The 27,836-nt window shown below is 41.6% G+C and overlaps 1 protein-coding gene across 3 annotated transcripts; it reads left to right on the top strand.

Annotated features, from left to right (window-relative positions):
• The first annotated feature begins 76 nt into the window (after positions 1–76).
• Positions 77–27,090, top strand: LOC308387857 (semaphorin-4G-like). 3 transcript variants are annotated; one of them, XR_013970005.1, is made up of 16 exons: positions 77–349; positions 5,679–5,998; positions 11,436–11,584; positions 14,490–14,552; positions 14,686–14,784; positions 14,990–15,083; positions 15,169–15,282; positions 16,579–16,733; positions 17,651–17,826; positions 18,431–18,575; positions 19,364–19,586; positions 20,815–20,930; positions 21,043–21,197; positions 21,524–21,582; positions 22,106–24,382; positions 26,218–27,090. XR_013970005.1 is itself a non-coding variant. In XM_080868187.1 (15 exons), exons 2-15 carry the CDS (start codon positions 5,866–5,868, stop codon positions 23,101–23,103), a joined length of 2,679 nt encoding a protein of 892 aa, XP_080724313.1. In that variant the 5' UTR covers positions 77–349; positions 5,679–5,865; the 3' UTR covers positions 23,104–27,090. The 3 variants fall into 3 exon arrangements, 1 of the variants encoding a protein (XP_080724313.1); XR_013970006.1 differs by having other exon boundaries at positions 22,106–24,439; XM_080868187.1 differs by having other exon boundaries at positions 22,106–27,090.
• Positions 27,091–27,836: the final 746 nt, after the last annotated feature.

Here is a 27,836-nt window from a genome sequence, read left to right as displayed (position 1 = left end):
TCTGTTGCTTTTTGTTGCCCACCTTTTTAACCTCCACTTTACCTCTGCACCGCAACTCCAAGTGGAGGTGTTTGATGGGATAGTGAAGAAGTATAACAGCAGTATAACCGGTGATAAAAAGCCAAAGATATCTCTTGATTCAACGTAAATAAAAAAATAAGTAAGCGTTGCGGGAGGGCGTGCCACCTGTGACGGCAGCTGAGTGGACGAGCTGCGAGTCTGCGCCTCTGTCAGTGCTGCGTGTCTTTCAGCGGGTGTTTGCGAGAGTGCACAGGCAGGAGTGTAAAGTCCACTTGGATTATCTGAAGCTCGAAGAAACATACATATCTTTTTCTGCGCACGAATACAGGTAAGACAGCCGACACACTACCCGATCTCTGCAGGGATACGAGATACCTACCAAATATATGATTTAGGCTCCCGTGATAATACCTTTATATCTCTTTAGTGTCAACGGCGGTGCTATAGTAAGAGTGTCTACAGCGTGATTCTCTTTAAACAAATTACTCCTTTCAGTTATTGTTATACAGATTTCCTACATTATATTTCCTGCATGTTTAAGAATACTTACCTGTCTATTTTTCTTCTTTCTTTTTCTCATTTACATTAAAAATAAATCATTTCGGTTCATTTCTGTGTTAAAATTGAGCCTTAATTGAGAGCATACTGTGTTATAACTTAAGGAGCTGGAAGAGGTTGATTGATCTGATAAAGGTGGCCATCTCCTGTCCAGCCATGGTGATCTAATCATCATTAGGCCTGCATTTAAATCTGTGTGGATCCGGTGGACCCGCTTATCTACCTGTCTATTTAAAAAAAAAAAAAAAAAAAAAAAAAAATCATGACTTGAGAGGTAAGAGGAAGAAAACTGTTGGAAGACCTGTGCAAAGAAAGGTGTTGTTAGGTATTGTTATGCAGATAGTGTCCTCGATGGTCATTTCTTGTTTAACTCAAAGGATTGGTTAGCCGTTTTTTGTTTGTTTGTTTGTTTGTTTGTTCCTGCATTATTAAAATGTTGATTTTTAGTAATTTCTTACCATGTTTTCTGTAATGCCTTCAGAAGCGGCCTAACTCAATATTTTGCTGTTATTGAGGTTTAGCTCAGTCCAAAGGGACAAACTTGATAAAGCTGTGTGAAAACAGGAAGCCCAGAATGAAGTCACCACCCTTTATTAATGAAAATTAACAGATTAGCCTCCTGGTTCTTTCTGCATCAAGGATTTTGCGTGTTTTGTACAGAATTATGGTGTTTTTAAGTCTTGTTTTGCCTTTTTACTTGCATGCCTATATGCATCCTATTTTTTTAGGGTGTCTCCTCATCAAATTTAAGTGCTCAGCGATAGAAAAGGTTGCTGGCAGAAAGATTGTTGAAGCTTTCTGATGCAAATCTGGATATTTCCCCCCCTAAATACTAGATTAAAATTAATTGCAAGGCTGCTGCTGAGTTGAAAGATTCTGACAAATAGCACAAACAAGCTGCAGGATTATCAATGATGGCAAACAAAATCTTAATAATACAAAGCATTGCTTCTGTCAGAATGACTCCAGTGTGTTAAAGGTGGGTTTAAAGGGCTCATTGTACCCCGATTGTACAAAGTGTAAATACTACAGTCCTCTGAACAAATGGAGTTCAGTTCAGCTGGCGTCCTTTTGTCACTCTGTGAAACAAGACTGTTTTAAAGCAGTCTGACTGCCAGTTGAAGCAGAGCTCAGTGGCTTTGACTATAATCTTTTCACCACTCGCACACACATCCAACTCAACAACAGAGAGTTTGGAGTCCTTTGGGACCAGTGTTGTCTGTTGATGGAGCTGTCGCCACGGAGCTCCACTATTTTCTTTTCAAGCAGGTTTATGGACGCCTCAGTTGGCTGATAAAATCCATTTCCGTGAATGGATGTCATGGGACAGAAAGCCGGCAGCGAGATCAGGAGGAAGGCAGATTAGGAAGGTCGTGAGCGGTAGAGCCTCTGTGATTTCCCCTGGATTCGGCTCATTTCGTTTTCAGCATTTCATTCTCATTTCATTCTTTCAGCGTTTCCTCAAAGTTTTGATGGTGTGCTCTGTGGCCAATTAACAGCTGAAAGCTCCTGCATTCATGGGGTCTGAGGTACTCGGAGGAAATCAGGAATAATTGATTTTAGATGACAGAGAATTGGGAATGTGACAATTATGGGATTTTTCTCTGCACTGCTGAACTTTCTGACAGTATTTTACCTCCTTCCTGACTGCTTCCTCTCCTCTCTTTCATATTTTCTTTATCTTACTGTCACCTTACGGTTTCATTTCTGCGTGAACAAACCCCTGCTCCTCTGAAGATTATTAGACCACATCAGGACCGCTGTGGCTGACTGATTGAAAGGATTTGCACCATGACAGCCCATTTGAGGGATTTTGTGTGCATGAGTCAGATGAATGACTTATTACGATCCCCTCGGCGCACCTCCTTCACCACCTTTTAGAAGGAGCTCAGACAAAAGTGGAAGCCAAGTTGACGCACCTTCAGTGTTTGACAGTTCCCACGAGGGCTAGCACATGCTCAGAGGGGACGCAACAGAAATAATCAGCTCTTGCCAAAGTAAAATTGGCATTAAGGGAGCAAGATAGAGCTGTGAAACCCTATAAGAACTTTAAGGTTGGTGGAAGTGTCGTATATCTCAAATGGATTAACTCCAGGAAATAATAAAACATGGTTTATATTATTTATATAGATTTTCCCATTTATAGTTCTTTTCCACTGGCCATTCACTCAAGTTCAGCAGAAATACTTTGAAATCTGTTGCTTTTGAAGATTTAATCGATTTTTTTTTTTGTCAAAAGAATGAAGCATAAAGGACTTTGTTTCTTCTTTTCTATCACGTTGAGGGAGTTTAGGAGTTTTCACATTTAGGAATCTTTTTTTAATGCAGCCAACTTAAAAAAAAAAAAAGCAGTTTTCATCAATCAAATATAATCTAGCAATATTTGTAACAGTTTGTTTTATGTTTGAATGTTATGCACCATTGAATGCTCGTCATTATGAGTTTTAGTTGTGTAAGTCACATGGTTTTTAGTCATGAGTCTTGAGTTCATCATTGTGCAAGTCTGAGAGGCACTAAAACATCTTGGTTAGGTTAGGGAAAAATATGTTTGGTTTACTATATACTACATGCGCCTACGTGCACTTTTTCATATGATTGCCAGAAATCTCCTATAGCAACAGGGTTCCTTTATATTTATCACCAATTACAGTGAATAATAACACATCTGCTGGACTATCATAGAGCTTCCAGAAGGGCTCCCACTGGATGTTCATATCTATGGAAGTGATTACAGTGCCATTCAATGGAATGACAACAATCAAAATGAGTGGTCTGACAAAGTACTGCATTTAGAATGATTAAAGAAACAAGCGTGAGCAATATATCCCCCACATATGAGAACATATTCCAGAACATTTTTCATGTTTATTTATTGCTGCACCTTCTACATGCTGGTCAAACTTGTGGCTACAAAACCTTTTGGCAGCTTTCCCAACACAGATTGTGTTTCAGAAACAATCCTGACTCAGAAGTGCATTAAACAAGTGCCGAGTTGTGTATTATCTGTTTCCCCATTATTTAAAGTGTCTGTGCTTTTGTTAACTTTCTACTGTGTTATTATAGACAATTACTTTTCTTTATTTGTATGTGTGTTATATGACTGTAATGTATGTTGTGTATGGTGTGTATATATAAGTTCACTCAGGCCCTATTTAGTAAAAAAAAAAAAAAGAGAGAGTATTTTCAGTTATACTCATTTATATTTGGTGGTATTGCTTTTTTCTGGGAATGCCTTGGCAAGATTATTCTATAGAATCACAGGACTCTGTGCAGGACAAGTTCAATTCTGACACTGACCAAAGGCTGCAAAACAAGCCCAAATCATCATCACACCACCACCGTGCTTGACAGCTGAGGTGTTTATGCTGCTATGCCGTGTTTGGACATTGTTCCAGACGTCTTGTGGTTTGCTCAGATGCAACTTTGCAAACCTAAGTCATGCTGCTATTTTCATTTTAGAAAGAAGAGGCCTTCTTCTGGTAGCCCTTCCCAACAAGTCATACTTGTTCAGTCTGTTTATAATTGGACTGTCTTAACCTTAAAATGCTAAATGAGGCGGGCAGAGTCTCACACGTTGCTCTTGGGGTTTAGGTTTTTTCCCCTGAGTTCTGATCTAGGGGGGAATTTGCTGAGAAGTCTGCATCCACCTGAATGCTTTAGACCAGCAAACTGCCAAAATTTCTGTTTTTGTGATCACACTTGCTAATGTTAAAAAGGTCAAGTGCATTTGATTTGCAGCACCTGGCTGCTACTTGCCCCCTTAATAACTATGAAAGCAGTCATTTTTCACAGGATGGCATAAGGACCTGTGCAAACTTTGTTTTTCACATGACTACATGAAAATGGGGGAGCTGGGGTGGAGGTGGGTTGCAAAGCAGCTTGTAGAGACAGAGTTTAAGCCTAATTACACAAAGTCTAATTACCTGTCTGTGTGCGTGTAGGTGTACCTACTGTTAGCCTTGCATTTCGTGTAGTTTCTCTTTTGTCCGCACCTGCATGCTGCTGTGTTCATCTCTAATGTTATGCAACACCGAAGCCAGCTGTTGTCATGGTGTCAGCCTTGAGGGACTGCTGGTACTTTCTGTGAGAGCACACACACGGTTTCTCGTGCTAATGGCTTCACCTTTCTGCCCGTTTCTTGCCGCAGCCTTGTATGTGTGTGTAAATAGATTTGTGTTGTGCATGCCTATGCTCATAATGTAAGGAACAAGCAGGCTCCCTGGAGAGTCACCTGTTTGCAGCACTGGAGGCAGGTTTTGGTTGAAAAGAAAGCGCTAAAGAGTGTGACTGTTTACATTTGGAATCAGGAAAGCAGTTCAAAAGGTTTTATTCGTGTGATTCTTTTTTAATGAGAAGCGGAGAAAGGGTATAAGTGAAAGAATGGCATTACCATGAAATTGGATAATGCTAGTAATGAGTGTCTGTCAGTGTTTTCTCAGTGCCTGTGTGTGCACTGGCGCTTGGTATAGACACACACATATACACCACCTCCTTCTCCTCTGCTCACCGTCACTCCTTTCCCCCTCTGTAAGAGGGTCTGGCGGAACAACATTGGCATTCATATCACAACACACACATACATATCTTTGAAATGATCATATTTCACAATCTTTCCACTCATGCATTTGACTCCTGTCAGGTATGTCTGCTCTTTTGAACTGGCTTCACACCTCATCGATCTGGATTGCTTCACGTCGCAAGTGTTTGCTCGTTATATCGGCACGTAGCTCTTGTTTGACAGTCGTTGTTTGGTTAATGATATTTTCAGCCCTATGTTTGTATCCAACAGCTGCTGCTCTCACACATCGCACTCTTTGCAACATGTAAAGCCAGACCGGTCTCGCAGGGCAGCATTGATCTGCGAAAGCCTCCAATATTTTACTGAGCAAATCCACTTTGTATCTCTTTCATATCTCTGTCGTCATCCTTGTGAAATCCTTCCACATCAGCTCATCTAATGTGTTTGAACTCTGCTGTTTAACTTTACCGGCTTTTCTTCTTTCTCAACTTCTCTGACTTTTTAAAGGTGTCACATTTTTAATCACAGACCACTGACGCTGTTCGTTTTGTGTGTTTCCTTTCTTTCTCTTTTTTTTCAGGTTCCTTCAGCGTGGCGAACAAGAGGCTGCCTGTTTTCGTCCGAGTGCGTCGGTGTGCTGTTTTGTGCGTGTGTATTTGTGTGCAGGGGTGTATGTGAGTCACAGGGTGAATATGCCAGTGTGAATGCCTGTATATACATATACATCCTGAACGGAGAGTGTTTGTCCCGTGAGGTGCTCGGTGGAGATGCAGCGAGGTGTGTCCTCTGTGGTGCAGCTGCTGCTGTTGCTGGGCTGCTTGTGTGCCGTGGCAACCGGCTACCTGTTCAGGACACCCCTGGACCTGGATGTGACTCCACGTGTCACTGTGCTAAACAGCGGTAAGGACAGACACGAACACGTGTTGCACCTTGCTTTAAAATCATCAGTACCGAAGTTTATTCCAACATTCATTAGTGAACTGTTAGAAGCTGTTTTTTTTTAACAAATTCAATAATCATGCAGAGTACAGGTTGGAAAATTGAACTTTTGAACTTTGTAACGTGTGGCGCCTGTTTCAACCAGCTGCTGAGACTTGGACAGCCTTCAGGAGAATTCTGGGATGTCGTAATTGACCAGCCCTGTTCAGGTCTAAATGGGGTTGAGGGCAGGGCTCTGACTTTGCCATTATAACACATGACTTTTCTGTGTTTTAAAGCATTCTGTTGTTGTTGTACTTACAGATTTTGGGTCATCTCCTTGTAGCATCACCTCAGGCCTAAGAAATCGCTTGATTTAGTTTTGAATTCGTTGTCCCATAAATTATAGCAAAGCGTCCAGCTTCTGAAATGGCAAGGGAACCCCAAACTGTGACATAGTGATGAGGTATTGGTTCTGGTGTGCAGTGCATTTCTTTTTTCCTGGTTTATGTGCAACTTTTTTTTTTCTCATCATTATCTCAGAAATATTGCGAAGCAACATTTATCCCGGTTGTCTTTTGAAACCTTTAAGCGTTTTTTTTTTTTTAAGCGTTCCTGCACAGCGTTATTGACACATAAACAAAGAAAGTAGCAAGTAAAGATTTCTGCCCTTTTTTTTTTGTTTTGTTTTTACCTCTTTCAGAAATGTACATTGTGTTCTTGGTGTAATCTTTGCAAGACGCCCACTCCCAGGGAGTGTAGCAACACTCCTGGAGTTTCTTCATTTATAGACAGTTTGTGTTATTGTGGACCAGTTTTTAGAAATGAAGAAGTAAGCTTTTAAGAAACTGCTAATCTCTCTAATGCTCCTTTAACTGTCCTGTAAAAAATGTTGTTTAAAGCTACCAGTTTTTCTTAATAAGTGCAGATTTAGTCAGAAATCAAACTTTGTGTGCCCTTATTAATAGGAAAAGTGTTTTCAACAACCCAGCATAGGCTGGATATATAAAATATCCAGTCTTAATAGTAAAGGTGTTTAAGGGCTTTAACTATCTGGTTGAAAAAAAGTTTGATCAGAATCAAAATGCTTTATTAATCCCTAAGGAAGATGTGTTTACAGTTGCTCTAAGACAATAAGAACAGTAACAGACTGAACTAAATTAAATAATACAATCTATTACAAAGTTTAAGAAAAAGGGTGTAACTACTGCTCTGTGTATGATAGAGGAGTCATGCAGGCAGGAATTCAGATTCAGATTCACCCCCAGCTTATCACTTATCTAATCTCCAAAAATGGCTCGAATGCTCATCTCAAGGCTTTGACTAGGAATTCCTAAACCAATGGGTGATATTTATGGAAGCCTGTTTCCGCCACTACAAAAAAAAAAAAGGATCCATAACTCAAAATTTCAAGTTATTTTCTCGAAATTTCGAGTTACTTTCTCTAAATTTCGGCATATTAACTCGAAATTTCGATTTCTTAACTCAAAATTTTGAGAAAAGTAACTCAAAATTTCGAGTAAGCACTGCCAATCAGTAATCTACGTGAATGATGTCATTTCCTTGTTACCCGGAAGCTGAAGTCCTCAGCTACAAATGCTACAGCTAAGCTACTGGTATTACATCCAGTCGTGAATGCACAGATTGCTGAGTGTTTTCAGCGTGGCTTCACAAATGATGAAATCCCTGTGTTTTTAGCTGAATCACATGGCGTTACTATCAGCAAACGTACTCGCGAAAGCGCCAATTTGTTGGGATCCGTTTTTGAGTGCGCGTTCCTCTGCGCCAAATGCTTCCGGGTAACAAGAAAGCGACTTCATTCACGTAGATTTTTGATTGGCAGAGCTAACTCGAAATTTAGAGAACATAACTCGAAATTTCGATTTATGGATACTAGGTTTTTTGTTTTTATTTAGTGGCAGAAACGAGCTTCCATAGATATTGCCTTGGCACAGGGGTTCACTTTTGTTATTCATCCTGAACTGATCACCCGTTGTAAAGATGTGAAAATGTACCACTGACTGAGATGTAAATCAGACCACATTTTAATGACTAATTGCTGCAGAAATCCTTCGATTTCCAAGCATTGCACAAACGTTTGAACTGTAGATAAATAGCTGAAGATGACTCATAACTCCGTATTTATTTCGCTCTTCACGTGCAGTCATCAGTCATCTTTTTTTATTAGAAAGCTGCTGATTGTTTTCTAAAAGTAGACTTTTACAAAAAAACTCCTCACTTGTCCCTTTTTCTTTCTCTGCCCCTTTCTCCATCTAGTTTTCTTTCTTCTCTTTCATAGCATTTTATCCCTCATTATCTCCCGAAGCAATGCTTTTCTGTTTCTCTCCACTCGCTCCTCTATACCTCAATGTGTGCACACAGAGTTTAATATACCCTCACTTTCCTCTAACACCTGCTTCTTCTGTTAACCATGAGGATTTATTTTATCCGGCTGTGATTATTATTTACTTACCTCATGAGTGATGGCATGTAGCCTGAGGTGCTGCAGAGACAGAAGCAGATGAGTGTACGGTGTACGTTGGGCTCCCTGCGGAGCATCCAGGGCGCCCGACACCGCCATAGGTAGTTGAGAAGCACCGTAACCATGACAACTGTTGTGGTATTGCACAAGTCGACGGTATAGAGCATTTTTTCCTTTAGTTCACGTATGGCAAAGCGTGCAGTGCCGTCTGATCCCGGACTTTATTTGTCGACGCACAGATGTGTGCAAGAAATTTTCTCACGTTTCCACTTTGAATGGCGCCCACATTTCCTTCTGCTAGAAATACTCATAAAGCAGTATCACTCTTCTTCTTTTTCTAAACAGTTGTACTTCACAAAGCACGTCACCTGCTTACACTCATCCCATGCCCATCTTTTTACAATTCTTGATACGTTTATATCTCACTTTCATCATCAGTTTAATCATCGGTTTGAGCTCACTCAAGCCCACAGGTCCTCCCACACAGCTCACCCCCTCACACTTCTATCCTCTTCCCCCACCTCTCCTCATCGCTCTGCCTTTACACTTAAGCTCTTTTGCCTGATTTTTCTTCATTAGTTTGTACTTTTTCTGGTTCACTGCCCTCTTTTTCCATTTCTTTATATTGCCTCCACCTCTTTTTTTTTTTTTTTTTCCTTCGGCGTCCCTCCTACTGATGGGAAGCCTTCGATATGCAAACTTACCTCTAATCCTTTTAATCGCTGTGTTCCCTGGCAACCTAAAGTCAAAGCTACAGAAACCAAAAGGGGCAAGAGAAGTTACACATACATCTACAGTGACTCCCAGTCTCTCATGCTTGGGCTTAAACGTTCCCTTTTTTCTCTTAAGCAAGGTTAAATCATTCAGGTGTGTTTAAAGATAATTAATTTGATGTCTTTCGGCACTCAGACAGTTTGGAGCAGCTGAAAGATTAAAAGCTGGCACCACAGTGAAGGGCCATGGTGCAGAAAACACTAATAAATTGGCAGTACATGTAAATGCACTTTTATTACACCCACTGAGTTAACCTGTTGGGTATTTCGGGAATTTGCCTCCTCTTAGACGCTCGTATTTAGGAATGTTGCACACATTTTATTTGCCTTCTCTCAGCCATAAACACGCCTGAGACTCGGTGTAAGTTTGTATGCAATTCCGTTGCCACGTCACAGTCCAGCGCCTTGATGTTCATAGAGTATGCTGGCGTCCCTGAACACAACGTGCTGTACAATCAGCTGAGATCCCTCCAAGTGTTTGCTGAGTGAATAACAGTATCTGAGTTCGCACCTTTTCTTTCCCTGTAGACTAACTCAAATGTGCCTGTTCTCACCCGATCTTGTAAGCCGAGGCTAACCTGTGACTCGGGATGTTATTTCATTGTAATAAATCCCAGATAAACCCTCCCTCTGCTGCTCTGTTTCCAGTTACCTGGCACGCCTGTCGCACAAGCTTACACACACAGTTCATTGTGTGCCCTAATGCCTGGATTACACGCTTGAAACGTAGGCACTGTCTCTGCAATAACTCATTGTATTTAGTCACAATGAGGTACTAGTATCACATAGGAAAGGTTGTTACTCTGAAAAGACCGTACGGATGATAACCTTTCTCCTCCTGCTGAGAATAGGAGAGAAAAGCAGGCGCCTGATCACCAGCTTGGGATGGCATCTGACTTTTGCTGCTGCTGAAGTGAGCAGAGTGGATTGTGTTTCGCAGCAGCTGATAGGAATCTTAATGACGGCTTACTTTGAGCTAACCATGCAATCTTCAGGGGAAAGTGAATTGGCTGAGGATCCAGGAAGTCTGGCAATTTAAAATTTGTCTCTCGTAGTCAATAGCAGTCATAAAAAGCGGCTCACTTCTACATTTATATGGCTTAATTATTGTGCTGATTGTAAAACCTGCACAGGCACGTCAGATATCTTAATTAGATGTTAAATAAAAAAGGTGCATCACAATGGTAGTCATGTACTTGGGCTCTTTGTTTCCAAGAAGTGTAGGCATGTGCAAGGGTACTCACAGTGGTGTTAGACTACTGATCAACTGCACCATGCAGCAGCGTGAGCAAAACGTCTCCTCGTCAAGATCTAACTAACTGGTGAACTGTTCCTTTAAATACTTCAGAAAGTGAGGTCCCATTTATAAACAAACAAACAAATAAATTAAAAGAATACCTCAAGTATTTCATGAACAAGTCTGTGTGGTAGTTTATGAAAACTGTGACCATGTGTAATCATAATTTGTCTAACATTCATGCTTTAAAATTGATCAGAAAACATCAACGACTGAAAAACAGACAAGAAAAATCTGTTTTGCTTTAGGAAAGACTAATTTTCAACTTCATGCTAATTTTCAACCCCTGTGGCTCAGGGGGTTGGGAAGCGTATCTGTAACCGGAAGGTCGCCGGTTCGATCCCCGGGCTCTCTGTCCTGGTCGTTGTGTCCTTGGGCAAGACACTTTACCCTACCGCCTACTGGTGTTGGCCAGAGGGGCCGATGGCGCGATATGGCAGCCTCGCTTCTGTCAGTCTGCCCCAGGGCAGCTGTGGCTACAATCGTAGCTTGCCTCCACCAGTGTGTGAATGTGAGAGTGAATGAATAGTGGCATTGTAAAGCGCTTTGGGTGCCTTGAAAAGTGCTATATAAATCCAATCCATTATTATTAATATGTAGGCATACATACACGGTTATGGTTGATATCACCCAGAAAAAAAGGTGGTTAAACCTACCAGTCCTCCAATGGATGGCAAATCCATTCCAAATCCATATTCTTTGTGCCAAACTGCTGTTCATATAATAAAGAGTATGTTTGACCAATTAATGTCTCTAAAGAGTTTTTAAGGTCATTAGGAGCCGTTATACATTTAGAAAAAAAAAAGTAGTGTTAAGGAGTTACAGAAGGCCACAATCATTAACGTCCTCTCTCCTCTACTCTCCTAGGTCTCCGAGGCTGCAGGCATTTCCAGTCGTCTGCAGTCAACTACAGCACCATGTTGCTGGAGGCTGACAGTGAGCGTCTGTACGTCGGGGCCCGTGGGGCCGTATTCGCTCTCAATGCCTCTGACATCTCAGCCAGCTCTGCTCTCACTGTGAGTTTGTTTGTTTGTTTTCCATCTTGCTGCATGTTGTGTGCCTCAGCTGCCACATCCTTACCTCTGCCACAGCCTCATTTGCATTCAACATCGCAGGAACCTTTTGAGGCAACAATATTTCAGTCTGAGGCAAAAACATTCCTCTGTCACTAGTTTTGGTTCTGTATGTGTGTGTCTGTGTGTGTGTGTACTTGTATTATTTTTAACACAATAACTCACAGGACTATCTTGCTGCATAAATTAATACATTAAATAGAAAACGGTGAAGAATCAGCTGCTGGATCATCTCACTTTAAATAGATCCAGAATTTATGGCGATACCACTAGTGTATGTTGACACAGAAATAGTTTCCTAATTCATGCAGTAATTAGCATAACTTATAGATCATTTCTGCGCTGCTTTTTACACTCACAGACTTTAAAACTGTTCCAAATGCAAAATTGTGAATATCAATCTCAACTCTGGGATCTTTCGTTAGACATAAATTGCTATTACAGCCCGAACAAATGGTCTTTTTTGGACAAAGAAGCAAATTCAGATGCTAATTAATATCATGGGCTAATATAACTGTAGGGTTGGTGACTGTAAGACATTTTCCTTTTATTATCAACATCAAATTTGTAATTTTCGTTCTGCTAACCCCATTTTTTGCACCATTAACGACTGAAGTTAATTCATCTGTGAAAAAATATATCTACAGCTTTGTTAAATGGCTATTCAGAATTTTACATGCTCAGCTATGGAGCACCCCGTTGCTTTGCTGCTTTCACAAAATAATGCAATTTTGTTCATATGTTAAGCAGTCTTGAAATATTTAAAAGCAGTAGGAAGCACATACGCTTTCACACAGGTACGGCGGCTGTTGTTCATAAAGAAGGCATCAAATTTTCATCATAGTCTGTTTTGTATTTCTGACAGGGAAGCTGCAGCGAGCATATCTCCTGCCCTCTGTGAAATTTCGAACATAACTCCGAGACCTGTATTCAATCAAATATTCTTAGCATTACCCCACCAGGACCACTAGAGTTAAAATCAGCACTCTTAAATATTGCCTTCAGTTTGTGTCGACTTTCAGCACTGTGTGCTCTAGAATAAGGTAATTAGTGTTGACTGTCTTCAGTAAGAACTGAAAACCCTGCTCCATATGTCTTTTGCGCATCTAAAAAGGAGTTTACTGTTAATCATTTCATTAAATGTAAAACCTCATTCATCACTGTTGGACATTTGCAGGGTTGGTTAGCGGAGCACGAATATGCGAATATGCACAGGCAGTAGTAATTGCCCGTGGCTAGACACTACTTGGACTTCCTTCATAGGAACTCATCTACATTACAACTTTGGAATTGCTCTTTCCACACAAAGAGGTGACTGACTGGTACGCTATGGAAAAAAATTGAAAAAAGTCAAAATATCAAGGCAACATGATTTAATAGATTTTTCTGCACTGGTGTTGACTTTACTTTGAAAGTGTTCAGGAAACTTGACTCGTCCTCTTCAGCTACTTGTTACTAATACTCCTGTGAGGTCAACAGTAAAATTCAAGCTTCAGCGCCGTGTGTTATACCTTCACAAAACACATAAATTCTTGTTGAGTAAACAGACTCAACATGAAACCTTTTCCGTGTAATTTTCGACTCCTATTTGGACCATATTTATCTAGCAGGGGTTGTGACACCCTGCATAAACCTGTCTTTATGTTTAGTCCCAGTTGTGAAAGGTGGGAATTTTGCTTCTGAGGCGAATTCGGGAAGTTTTATGCCAACCTCTACACCAGTGCAAAACATAATGTTTCAGCTGACTTTCAGCAGTGTCCTCTTCAGTTTATTTATTCATTTCTTACATATTTATAGAAAATTATAGCAACATAAATGTCTTTGGAAGGTTCATTTATTTTGACAGTGTAAGAGTTAGCATGCTTGTTAACATGTGAAAGGTTCCCTCTTTGCAGCTAAGAAGAAACACAAACTAAGCCTTGTGTGTGGGAGTCATAAAATAGTGTGCTCTCACTGCAGGTATCAAACCTGGATAAATGGGAAGGTTGCGTTGGGAAGGGTGTCTGCTGTAAAAAATGAGCCAATCCCTAAAATTTATTGTTAACTTCAGAGCTATAGTGTAATTAGCTGAACAAGAAAATCCATATTTTACAGTGTACAGGGTACTAAATACCCTGGCTTAAATGACTCACCTTTACTGCTGTTTTATAAACCTTGTTTGAGGTGTTATATTGTCTGTGATCTATGCTATTGTGTGTTGTTTTTGATGTATAAAATTGATGAATGTTGTGGCCTTTATGCGGCCCTGGTGGAATATTCCACTATCACCTCAGATGGAATTTTGCCATTGGTGTGAAACCACAAGTGGAAAGTTCCTACTGGTGGAACACCAGTGAAAAAGACTCCTCGATGAGGGCTTGTATGTTGTTTCAAAAAAAAATTTCTTCAAGTTAAACACAACCATGTTATGAGAAAAAAGGCACTTGAAATTTCATTCAAGCAAAAGTGTGCTTTGGAGTTCTTTGATGTTTTAGCTGCCATGCTACTTTGTTTTCTAGCTTGTGACAACCTGGCATTAAACTGGTTTGCTAATTATCCTAATACAGCAAAAGTTTGTGCTGTAAGGAGTGGCTGCAGTCATGTGCGTGCCACTCCTCTGTCTTGCTGTAAGAATTTACTTTCATTGTTAAAACACAAACAAACTCGCAGCTGTCTAAGTACACAACAAATTCAGATGATGATGATAACATTCTTAACGCATGCACTGACGAAGCAAAAGTAACGTTATCAGAGTTTATCTGCTGTCATGTCTGTGGCACAGTCCAAAGGGGTTTATGTAGGTTTGTGATATAAAGCCATCTGTTTTTGGGGATCTCTGTCTTACTGTATGTTATCTGGTGTGTTATAGATTGACTGGGAGGCCTCCCCGGAGCAAAAACATCAGTGCCGGCTCAAGGGAAAAGACAATAAGGTAGGCATTTACAGCACTCGTTCTTCCACCCTCAGCCCTTTATTGTTTTGTTTTTTTTTGGATATGGGTCTATTTTATGTGTTGATATTAGCTCGCTCTTTGCAATATGTTTTTTTCCATCTTCTTCTTTCAGACAGAGTGTTTTAATCACATCCGCCTTCTCCAGAGGTTCAACTCAACTCATCTCTACACGTGTGGTACTAATGCCTACAGACCCCTCTGTGCATACATAGTATGTACATATATGCATTTTTTTTACAGCAGTGAAAATACAGCATATTTAGAAATTGCATTTTTTGCTTTATAGCCGCGACCTTTACTAAAAAAGAAAGCGTGTGCTTTCTTTTATTTTCCAGTGTTTTGTTTGTAAGTTTTCTGTGATTAAAAGATACCTTTGTGCATGGAGTTTCCATATTCAAATCTTTGCTCCTATACAGGACGTGGAGAGATTTGTGATTTCATCTCAGCCTGAAGAAGGCAGAGACAAATGCCCCTATGGCCCCACAACAGGTTACACTGCCCTCATTATAGGTAAGGCAGTTAAAATAAACCAGTCTCTTCTTGAGTTCCAATAAACAGCTGTATAAGCTGGTAAACTGTTTTTTTTTTCTTCCAGACCAGCAGATATACACAGCTTCCCAGTATGAGTTTAGGAGCTTTCCAGATATCCGCCGAAACTCTCCGTCTCCCACGCTGAAGACAGAAGATGCTCCCACACGCTGGCTGAATGGTGAGTTCATTGCAGGATAAAAGCTCCTTTAGTGCGTTTGGGTGGCAGGATGGTGCAAGTGGACAGGGGTCTGAGCAAACAGCCAGCTAACGTCATGTTAAACCTCCACGTGACCTTCTCTGCTGGAATATCCTTGGTGACTCACATACTCCTTCGGCTTCAGTGGATTGGTTATGTAATGGTTAACGTTACGACTGCTACTGATTGAGGTTTGTAGTCCAAGTTTGTAAATCGAACACTTTGGTTCGGGCTCAAATATCTCAGCAATCATCATGAAGTTAGCCTTCATGTCCCTGTCAGGATTAATCATTATGATAATTTATTAAAATTCTTATTAAAATACTTTGTGACAGATGCTCAACATTGCAGTGGTCTTGGACAAGATACCGTACTCCAGTTTATCCCTGATTTGTCTATCAGATTATGCATGTATGATAGTTAAAGTAGAAAAGCACTATATAAGTACTAGTTGGCATTGTGTGCCTGTTAGCATTTAACTTGACACTACATTAGCCGCACAGAGTAATTAGCAAGACTTTAAGGTTTTAAGCTGATCTCACATGCACTGCAGCCCGGAACTTTTCTAGATATTTCCTTGCACAGAGCTGCCTGCTTCAATACAAATGCCACACTCAATTAATCTGACATTAAAAGGTATTTTAACCTGCCAGCTTCCTAGTAGAAAGTCCATGTGCTGTTCACTTGCTGTAATTGTGCCCATGTGAGAAGGTAGGGCAGGTATGTTGTGTGGGTGTTGTTGGTCCCGGCCCCTGCATGCCCTACCTAACTAGTTTTCAGTAGTGATAGCAGAGTTCATACAGTCTCCTTGTTGTGTGCTGCATATCTATGAGAACAATGTTGGTTCAATATCCTGACTTGATTATTCTGACATTGTTTGGAGTTCATAGGTGAAAACTGCCAGGACCAAGATAATCCCAGATGCAGGTCAGAGACCAGGACAGGATTACAGCTGTTACATAGTGTCTTATCGATCAGGGCAGATGTAAGGCAGTGTCTTATGGTGCTTATTCCTTTCAATAATCAATGGGAATCAATGGGTAGTTATAACCTGGTTGGACACACAGGGGAAGTGGGGAGCCGAAGCCAAGGGATCCATAGCAACAGGTTGTTTAGGGTGGCCTCCAGAAGAAGTAATCACCAAGAGACTAGAGTAGCAGAGCCTACAACATGGCGTCGTGGTGGAGTTGAGAACAGAGTTGTGTTCAGTGTTGTGTAATGTTCAAAAGACTTTTGTCACATTTACAATAAGTGCATCTCCTTTTTCCCCCGTTGCAGAGGCAGACTTTGTGGGTTCGGTTCTCGTGAGGGAGAGTGTGGGCAGCAGTACTGGCGATGACGACAAGATCTATTTCTTCTTCACTGAAATAAGCCAGCAACAGACACCAACCTACAGCCACAGCCGGGTGGCACGAGTTGCTCGGGTTTGTAAGGTGAGTGCAGATTGAAAGAGATGCGTGAGATATTTTTCATGTGGGAGTGAAAGATTGCGTCAGGCCAACTTGAGTGAAGGTTTAGCTTATGATAGAAGAGAGGGCTGTAATAGATGAGGGGCTGGATAAAGAATACATTTGGAACAAGGCCTCAGTGTAATTAGAAGAGCAGACTGTGTAGCTGATGAATTGGTTAGAGAGGCAGTGTAAGTCATAGTGAGACGGGTGGATGGCTACAGGTAAGACTATTTAGCATCGTCTGCTGCTTGTATCGATAAAGTTTTAGATTTCCTGCTGCCTGGTAAAGTATCAAGAATGACATGAGCCAGCTGTACTGTTCTAACCTTGTTTTCTCCTTTGGCGCCTTAAAATTGAGTCAGCTCGCAAGTTCTCTCCTTGAAAGCAGGGCAAAGTATTCATCCTAATAGCAGTGCCTTGTGGCTACATGTGTGACGCTAGCAATTTGCCCCAGGCTGAATACATTTTAAGGTTAAAATCAAAAAGCCAAATGGTGCCATTTTTTTGGATTTTCCAAAAGACCCGCAGCCTCGAGTGAAGCTTTTTATATAATGAATGGGTGTTGAGATGTCTCTGTGTACGCGTGGCTGTCACATCCAATTAGAAGCTCACTCCACTGTGAGTGCTTTCAACCTGCTGAGGATAAACACACACGCATACACACAAATCTGTAAATTAGTCTTACCTATGGGAAGCTACAACCTTATTGAATATATCGTTATTGCTTTCCCTTACCATCTGTTGTGCTCATCAGGAGCTTCATATCCTTTCGTGTGCCACCTTGAGTGGTGTTCAGTCTATTTTTCTTTTATCTCACATCAACCCCCCCCCCCCCCTCCCCCGTTCTCCCTCCTCCACCCTCTTGTTTTTCTCCTTCCTCCTCACCTGTCATCCTACAGGAAGACCGCGGAGGCCATTTAACTCTCCAGAAACGGTGGACGTCCTTCCTCAAGACTCGGTTGACTTGTTCTCTTCCCGAGTATGATTTCCACTTCAACATGCTGCGCAGCGTGTTCGCTCTGCCTGGCCAAACGCCGCAGGACATGCTTTTCTACGGCATCTTTGGCCCTGAGTGGTGAGTGCGAATTTGTATGTTGCCAAGATGGCTGATCGACAGGGTCTTTGAGGATGCAAATGCAAATGAGTGAGATGGAGATGAAAGGCAGCAATCGATGCGCTGAGACAATCAAAGACGACGTGAAGGGACAGGATGAAAGACAGAAGGAATTTCTTTATCCAGGCGGTGTGAAAAGAAGCTGATTGCAGAAGTTTAACAGCAGTTTAAGGGAAGAGTTGTACTCAAGATTTAACAAGTGACACTAAATCTATTTGTAATACTGCACATGGTTGGGATACTGCTCCTCACCGGCTCTCCTTTCTCTTACCTCAGGTCCGACTACACTTCTCTAAAACCACTTACTTCTCTCCTCCTTCTCTTTTATTCGTCCCAGACAGATATAACTTTTAATCAGCTTCATACCATCTCTTTCAGCGTTCGTCTCCCCCTCCCTCCCTGCCCCACGCTTTCATCCCATTTATCTTTTTCTATCATTTCATCGAGGTGACTCACTGATCTACTGTACTTCTACTGCTGTCACTATGGAAACCCTGGGTTTACTGCTGTTATTGTTCGCGGCTCGCGCTCTGGTCTTTCTCATTGTGTGAGTTGATGTCTTTAGGAAAAACGTGAAGGCGTCTGCAGTGTGTCGGTTCACTCTGTCTGAAGTCCAAGAAGCCTTTCAAGGACCTTACATGGAGAACCAGGACTCTGGTTCTAAGTGGAAGGAATACACTGGAAAGATCCCTGACCCGCGACCTGGAACGGTAAATGCACACACTGGCCAATGAATCCCTTAAACATACTATGCAGCACACAAATAACGTCTCCCTAAGAGAGAGCAGATGAAACCGATGCAAAGCGAAGATTCATAAAGAGAGGACAGGAATAGATGAAGGGAAAATAATTGAGAAAATGAGTGGCGGCCTCAAGGATGAAGCGCAAAACACAACCAGCTTATGTCACTGAAAACCATTTCCATGGCGATTAACTGAAGCTCGCAGCTTGGGTGACAATGGCTTAGTGCAGCAGCCAGGGCCGTGTCATCGTTAGCAGGAGCAGACATCATCCACTGCAGTGTCACTTCAACACTTTGTGGGACTTAATTTTAACTTTGCTATTAAATGGAAAGGAGAAACGGTCAAGCGTTTTAACTTGGGAGCGTGAAAGCCTCTTAGAAGAGTTGGCTGAAATGATTTGAAAGGAACAAAGAGAGGAGGAAAGTCGTTCCCTTAGTCAGGTACAGAGGAAGCTGATTCACCCACATGTCAGCACAAGCCAGCTGCTGAACCCATGCAGGCTCATTGTAGTCAAAGTAAAAAAGTCAAATTTTCCCCAGACACAGTGTTTCACATTCTCACATTTTCGTCTTGATCCCGATTTTCCCACTAAACCATCGCTAAGCTCTCTGACACCCTCTCTGCCTTCCAGTGTTGGCCTCTATTACAAATAAGTCAAAAATACCGCTGTTCCCTACAGCCCACATCATGCCTTCCTACTTGCTCATCATCTCTTCTCTTGTTGTGCTCTTTGTCTGTCTCTTATTTTCCTGCAGTGTATAACTGATGCTCTGAGGGCCAGGAACATGAACTTCTCCACTTCCCTGCCTGATGATGTTCTGAATTTTGTCAGGAGGCATCCTCTGATGTCCAAGCAGGTCGAGCCTAAGGACCGACGCCCCCTTTTGTTTAGGAGGACCACAGACTACACACACATGGGTGTGCACACGGCCCAGGGATTAGATGGAAAAACTTACCATGTATTGTACATGGGCACAGGTGTGTATAAATTCAGATCAGGTATTAACTTTGCAGCCAGTTAATAATTGTTTTTTCTGAATTGTTGTTGTTTCTAAATGTGTGATAACTTAAGCTTAGCTTGGTGTAAAAACTGAAAACACAAAGCTTGCCTTGTTCCAGAGGTGATGAGGTCCTTGTGGCTTACAGGGAGGTTCAAGACCCTTGCTGTCACTGGAACCAGTCCACCTACATATAATTTTAGACTTCCTGTAGTTCTTGTTCAACCAGCTTTTCATTTGTTTCACAAGAAACAAGCAAAAATAACAAGTCATCCTGTCAGTGGCTTTTCAAGCACTGAGCAAGCAGCTCATATGGGAAATATAAGCAACATTTGAGTGGAAGGAAAAAAAAAAGCACTTAGATCTGTACTCAGCGGCTTTAAGGTTGAGCAGTGATTCTTGAACACAGTCTTGTGTCATCCTGGTCCACTGCCAACTTGATGTTGCAATTCTACTTGCATGTAACTACATTGTTTCAGTTTGCGAAACATTCTGACGTGGTCAAAAGTCCTTCTCCTGCCTCTCCCTAGCACAATGCTAGCACACTACAGCAAATTAATTTTATCTGTTCATTTTTATTTTTTTTTAGCCTTTTAGACATTAAAAACCGTATTACAGCACATAATTTTTATGCTGATGTTAATGCCAGAAGATGTTTTGAATGCTGATGCTCTTGATTCAGCAGAGCACTGACAACTGTCACCAGCTGTGCATGGCCACACTGAGCGAACCAGCTCTGTAGCTTTACATGGTCTTCCATTTCTTCGCTGAGTTGCTTTGGTTTCTAAATTACTCCACTTTGTAATAACTACTTATAGCTGATCATGGAATATCTAGGGGTAAATACATTTCACACACTGATTGTAAAGACAGACTGCATGGCTAGCTGCTTAATTTTTAATACCTGCAGCAATGGGACTCAAAACACTTGAATTCAAAGATTAAGAGCCTGTGTGACCAAATATTTTTGTCCAAAATGATTTTATTTACCCGTAGTCTAGCACTTATTAATGTATGTAAAAGGAAAGAACAATCTTCAGTGTTTGCAATACCAAATGGTGAAATACATATTAATCAATGGATAAATAATAATTCAACCTATAACCCAGTGTCTGATAGGCATGCACGTTTCATTCAGCTTGTATTACAGTGTGTTTTGTGTTATGTATAGTGCTTTATTTCTAATGATTCCCCTTTGTGTCACCCAGATGAAGGCTGGTTACACAAAGCTGTAGACATCAAAGGTCAGCTGCACATTATTGAGGAGCTTCAGCTGTTTGAAGAGCCACAGCCTGTTAACAATCTACTGATATCTGACAAACGGGTAGTGACCGATGCACAGACAGCCACATTTATTAGATCCAATTTCTGCTTTAAACAAAGTCATCTGTGTCCTATGTGTCCTATACAATATATGACTCTTGTTTCTCCCTCAGTGGAGTGTGTACGTGGGCTCTCCATCAGGCGTGGTTCAGCTGCCACTCTCTAGCTGTGGTAGATACACTTCCTGCTATGATTGCATCTTTGCCAGGGACCCGCACTGTGCCTGGAACGGAGCAGAGTGTGTGGACGTCATGATGCAAGCAGACAGGTCAGTTTGAAAGGTTGTGTGTGTGTGGTTAGATCAGGTGATTAAAGTGCCCTTTTGTACGTTTGATTTGAGTAAAGTTAAAGTATCAGCGTGCCCTGTCACACTGTCACGCTGTTGTGTAATTCAGTGCTGGCAGACAGCAGATGGTTGTGATTGTAAACATAGCATAGCCTGTGTACTTTAGGTGTCCTGATTATTCAGGAAAGATACGCTTCCTCTCTAGAAAGCAGATATCGAAGCAATAAATAGCTGACATTCTTATGTTAAGGTGCCTGTTTATTCCTTGTACTGATGTACCTATTGTTATGATTTATCTCTCTTCACAGATCCACATTAATCCAGGATATCCAGCATGGCACCAAGGGATGTGAGAACACGCAAGGCGGTACGCAGAAATCTCATCTGCTCCTCAGTGCTGCTGTTCCAAAAAAAAACGAAAAAAAAAACGTAACGCTTAAAAGGGAGATTAAAAATAGAGAACGCATGGAAGGACTCGAAAGATGCATAGTTGTCATCAGATGGCATGAAGGCCTCTTTGAAAGTTGATTATGCGCACTGTGTTGGCAAAATCCTCTCCTCCCTTCTTTAATCACATTTTTGCCATCTCTGGAGAGAAATCTGTTTGATATTCAAGGCAGGCGAAGTCCTTCTCTCACTCCTCAATTTCAATCTGATAAAGTGTAGCTTCTTCTACCCCCCTCACTCCCTCGCTCTGTGCAAGGTAATGTGAGGGCAGGAATTAAAAGATTTGTAATTGGAGTTCATGCCTCAATAACTTTGGATGGCCTTTGATAAATGCAGTAGATGTAAAACAATGAACATATATATATAACGTGTCTGTGGCTGATTTGTGGGTTTTCTTATGAAATCTGTGTTTCAGCACATGTGGGCTTGCTTGTGTTTTTCAGATGTTGTTCACCGGAACCGCTCGGTGCGGGTCGGTGATGACGTGCTGCTGCAGTGCGAGCTCAGCTCCAATCTGGCGACGCCCCTCTGGATGCTGGACGGCAGACAGGTGCAGGGGTACGACCTCAACTCTGGTTTTAGAACCGGCACAGATGGCCTGCTGATCATCAATGCCCGGCAGGACCAAAGTGGCTTGTACACCTGCTACGGCGTTGAAAACAGTGTAAAGGTTGCAATAGTTACCTACAATGTCACCATCCAGTTGGACCTGCACCCTCTACCGCCTGTTGATCCAACTCATAGCTCTACCACCGTCAGAGGCCCCAGTGAGCATCCCCAGACAGAGAGGGGCAAGCCACCACTGCTGAGCCCTCTTCTCCCACACTCAGATCTGCTTTCCCCCAGGAACATGAAGGCCATCTACCTCTCCCTCATCACTATCCTCGGAGGCCTGTGCGTGGTTCTCACAGTGGTTCTTATCTATGTGGGCTTCTGTTTGCGAGTAGGCCAAAGAGGAAAGTACTCAATACGGGCTGCGGCTGCGGCCCACCAGAGTGGTAAGAAGCACCACAGGAACAGGAAACAGCACAGAAACTCCACCACCATGGAGCTGAAGACCATCTCGAGTCACTGTAATGGCAACGGCATTTGTAACGGAGGTTCAAATATGCATAACGGCAACATCCAGGACGGAGGCTTACTACAGATTGTCCCTGGCGAGGGTCACACTTCACCCAGTAATGAACCTCCTCCCCCAGCACCGCCTCTCCCCCCCACACCTCAACTTACCTCGCCGGGGTGTGACTTTTCCAACGGGCTGTCGGCAACACTGCCTAGTGTCCTGAGGAGGATACATGGGAACAGCTATGTGCTCCTGAGACAGAGCGACTCTGAAAATATGTCACCACCTGGTTATTCCTTTGCTGAGGAGCTCAACAAGATCTTAGAGAAGAGGAAACACACTCAGCTGCTGCCCAGGCCGGATGAGAGCTCTGTGTAGACAGATGTAGCTTCCCCTATAATGGGCGTACTGCTAAGTGTTCTTAGCTGGTGCCTGTCACGTGACTCATTATTGTTGTGGTCTAAAGCAGTGAAAGGGTCAGAAATGAGACATTCCTATTTTTGAACTGCTTGTCAAACTGAATTCCCCAATTTCCCAATGCGCGACAAATGAGAAGATAAATTCCAGTGAAGGGGCCGAGCATGAAACAACAAAAAAGAGCAATCTACCTCACCTCAAAACTGCCCATAAGAACAAGTGCAGTCAGTCCCCAGTCTGATCTGAGTGTCATGTCTGAGCCCTCTGATCCACAGAGCACAAAGCGGGATGCACAGGCTCCACCAACAAGTCAAATTGAGCCACACTGGAATATGAATACATGTGAAGAGTCGATTCAGACCGGAGGGCAGCTAGCCAGAGTTCGTTTGAGCACAGATGGCCTATGCATTTTTAAAAACATGAAGGGAGAGAGGGGAGGGAACGTGGTGCGCAATGTTTTTGCTTTTAACTAATTGCAATAACCAACACAATATTTTACAGTAATATAGGACTGGATGGCACATAACATTTACACCAGCCATCAATTGGTGAACTAATCATTATTTAATATTAACCCTGCTTAACTAAGTATTTCTTTATTTACTGATTTATATAATTACTAAACACGTAATGCACCACTTTTAGTAGATAATTATCATATTAATCATTTATATGTATTGTTTAAATTGCAGAAAAATTTATTTGTGTTAATTTGTTGATAATCCAGGTGATGCTGTTAATGCATCATAAATGGTTAAAACATGAAGCAGTGTGTTAGCCTTTAATACTCCAGTTTAATTAATATCTACTAATTCCTTCAAGTAGCCATTAGAGTCCACATTACATGCAAAATTCATGAGGGATTAAACTTATTAAACCCTTAGATGAAAATGTATTAAATAGTGATTATTTCACCAAGTACTGATGGACATCCCAAGATAATATGTGACAGTATTATAATTATTTTAGTGCACTTTAAATGCCAGTAATTTTAAAGTCATTGTTATTAACTCTGCAACCAGCCAGCCAGAGGAAGTTTTTTTTTTCTTTCCCCCCCTTGTCAGTGTGATGAGTTGCAACTGTGCAGACCTCAGCTGTGTCTGCTGGACCTTCTCTGACACAGTGGGTCAGGAGAAAAACACTGACTGAGCCTGAATCCACCGCTGAGTGACACCCTGCATGAGACCGTCACACAGAATGACAGACTGCGGGAAACAGAGTTCGCCAAGAGCGTTCCAAGGTTAATCGTCTTTATATTGCACTGATACATCTTCTACACAGGCTGTTAGCCAAACAGGTACTTAAGGCTATGGACCAGAGAGATAAACACCCCTCATTCTTTATATTTTGTTTTCAAGGAGCCAGACTTTGTTGTAATTGTTTATAAGTGGTTTTTGAGGAATAGTTATGAAGGTCTTCAAAGTTTTTCTTTGGGCATTGGCTGCTTTTTTCACTCTTTCAGTCCAGTCCTTATACATTTTCAAAGGAATGCTTTTATGTTTGGTTCGTCCCTTGAATTTGGTGTCTCTTTATCATTTATAGGTCACTGTTGTCTACACATAACAGATAACTTAGTAAAAACACATTTGTCTCCATTTCTTTACTTGAATCTATGAAAAATGCCAAAACACACAGCTGACAGGTGTAAATAGTAATTTTACACCAGCAAGGTAATTCCCAAAGAGCTATTAGCCAAAAGCTTGGTGTGCAATGTGTGCCAGGAAGGGGCACAGTGAGGCTGAGGTATACCAAAGTACGCAAGATCTGGACTGGAAATCAGTACCAACAGATTTAAAATCTTTGGTTCAGATCATTGTCAATATGTATAGAGGAGGTCAGAACAGAGGCAGTGTCTACAGCCATCTGTAAAACACCGTGGAGTGGAGGCTATGTCATGGCTTGGGGTTGCATTTCAACCCTGGTGTTGGCAAGTTATGAAGGCAGAAAAGTGCCATCAGATTTTGACCCAAAATCCAACAAAAAGGTTTGAATTTTTTTCCAAAGACCTGGAAAACTATTCTTGAAGACAACTTAAGAAAATTACAGGAAAGTTTGGCTAGGATAGTTCAGGCTTGTCTGAGAATCATGGTGGTAACACCAAATATTGACCTTCAAGCTCACTCATTGTGCAAACTCTGTTTTTGCCCTATATACTTCATTTTCATGGATTTTTGAATGTTTCAATAAACCGCTGCACCCATTTCCCTAGCAAAGTTTAAAGAAATGAGGTCTGGCTCAGGACTTTTGCACAGTAGTGGACACGCAGTTTCTACCCACCTGTATGCTCTAACAGCGTATCAATTAGATCAGCTTGGTTATTAATAATTTGTGCAGGAATGTAAACTCACAGATTTCCGATTGAAAACATATGCTGTAAACTCATTCACAGCTGCATTGTCTTATCTCGAACAAATTACACTCTGACAGAATAATTCATTTATGGGAATAACCCAGCCATGCAGGAAATTAAAACAAATTTCTCTTGCATCAATGATTAATGTTTAGGCTGATTTGGCCATTATGTTGCTCAGTCTCACTCTTAGTCCTTTTTATTTTCCTAATCCATCTTCTCTTGCTGCATCTTCAGCTCCCATGCCTGAGCACAGTAATAATTAAACAGTCTACTTATGACGAGGATGGAGAAACTGAGTGAGAAGTCTCCCTGGACATTTACATTATGTAACACTCTCAGGTTTCTAATTATTTTTCTCATACCCGCGGGCATGGGGTGTGGTTTTCCATTTAATTGCTGTACGTCAAGAGTAGAAAAGCAAAAATAACTCGAGTGTAAACAACATCATGATAAACACGAGTGACGAACATGTAAAGTCGTACGTGTGATTGAACCTAACACGGCTGTGATGTCAGGACGCCAGCGTAGCTGTGGCTTGAGCTCGGCTTTCCAGTCAGCTTAGCTTGAACACTTCACACATTAAAAGCCTTCATTAAAACCATTTGACCTCGATTCAAAGCACAACACCAGGTGAACACAACTACAGGGGTTTGATGTGATTTGCAGTTTTATTCGCTGCAGTGGAAACGCTGAATGTTTTTTGCCTTCTCTCTCGTTTGTAGGTGTGATGAGCGCAGGTCAGTTTGAAGCCCACTTAATTTCATTCCCGAGGATACCATCTCTCAACCAGTGTCAGATGGCAAAACTGGCTGCAAAGATATTCTTTAATGAGCACTGAAATCAAATTTTCTGTCGTTAGTGGACAGTGGCGCCTGAAGCGAGGCTGGATAAGGGCTACAGCATAAGAGTCTCTGCCCCAGCAGCAACAACTGGAAAGGAAATTGTTGGCTCCCGTGTCTTACCGAGCAGCATTTCTTCTTCAGAAAGCAGCTGCGTGTGTGTTTATGTGTGCGCAGAGTGCCCTTCCCTCCGTTTCATGTAATAACCTTTTTCCCCCTCACTTGCTGCATGAATTGTTTCAACACTGTTTCTCTTTAAGTAAAGGACAAAGAAAACTCATTTTACTATTAATCGAAAGTGCCAAGTTTGTTGTTTTGTGCGCCTATTTTATCCCTCAAAGAAGCTGCATATTTATTTTGTAATTTTGTACATTGTATGTTTTGGAATTTACTGTCGATGTTTTGTGTCAAAGTGCCACTTGTTAAACAAAAGCCTAACAAAAAGGAGGATCACACTTTGCCTGTGTTGCACAAAATGTAATAAATAGAAGCACGGTAGACAAACAAAAAGCATGCAGAAGCCGTACCAGCACCACAGAAGTGAGTATTTATAACCTACTAAGGGAAATGAAAATACACCAAATTATATATAAACCTCACAATATTCCTAATGTCTTAATGAGGGATCGTTAAGCTTTTTTTGTCACTGTAATTGTTTTGTTCTCTGTTTGCATGCTTGTGCACACAGCAAATCCAATTCTTTTATTAAGCTAACACAAAGAATTAAAAGGGAAGTGGGTTCCTTCACATTTCAGTCATGATGAATTTGAATAAAACTTTCTACTTCAAAGACTTCTTCATTTTTGATTTTGCAGATACAAAGGTAGATGAAAGAAATCCTATCCTTGTCAAAGCTTTTTTTTATATGTAAGAGGAGAGAGAGAGAGCGAACTATGTAAGCCTGCAAATATTGCCAGTGAAGCATCTGCTTTGTAACTGGAAGCAGGCCTGAGTTCCTGCAGCAAGCGCAGACTGGTACGGAAAATTTTGCTGTGAGGTTGATGCCCGAGGACTGGTTCGGAGCCAGCAGGAGAGTGCCGTTGATCAAAACCAACTGCATAATGTCCGTCCTGTGTCCTGCAAAGGCATTAAAAGACAACGTCCAATGTTGGAGCTTGTATTGACGAGCTGCAGGCCTTACATTCATGATGCACCTTTTGAATTTACTCAATCGGAAATGCCACAGTGCAGAACTACCCTCCTCCCCTCCCAAACAGATTTCTCCATCATCCATAAGACCTTTTCCTTCATTTCTGGGATTGAGAGGACAACACCCAGTTTTCACACAATGCATTTATTGTAACACATAACTAACAGCAAAACAAGACGCCCATAAATAGGACAGCCGTGTCGTACGCTCACACAAACACACCCATGGAGGATTTGTAAGAGTGCCAGGTACCTGCAGTGTGTACAGCTTGATGTGTGATTAACAAACTGTCATGGTTAGTGTGTTACTTGCGTAATGCTATCGTGGATAATCAGTGTCAACAGGAGGAGCC

The sequence above is a fragment of the Rhamphochromis sp. 'chilingali' genome, assembly GCF_963969265.1.
Source record: "Rhamphochromis sp. 'chilingali' genome assembly, chromosome: 20".
Taxonomy (NCBI): Eukaryota; Metazoa; Chordata; class Actinopteri; order Cichliformes; family Cichlidae; genus Rhamphochromis; species Rhamphochromis sp. 'chilingali'.
The sequence above is the reverse complement of the archived record's forward strand: the minus strand, read 5'-3'. Positions and strand labels throughout refer to the sequence as shown.

Coding starts and splice junctions, on each gene's coding strand:
- LOC308387857 (XM_080868187.1), top strand. CDS start 5,866: ATGCAGCGAGGTGTGTCCTCTGTGGTGCAGCTGCTGCTGTTGCTGGGC. Junction 15,084..15,168: donor TTACACTGCCCTCATTATAG/GTAAGGCAGTTA, acceptor TTTTTCTTCCAG/ACCAGCAGATATACACAGCT. Junction 21,198..21,523: donor GTCATGATGCAAGCAGACAG/GTCAGTTTGAAA, acceptor CTCTCTTCACAG/ATCCACATTAATCCAGGATA.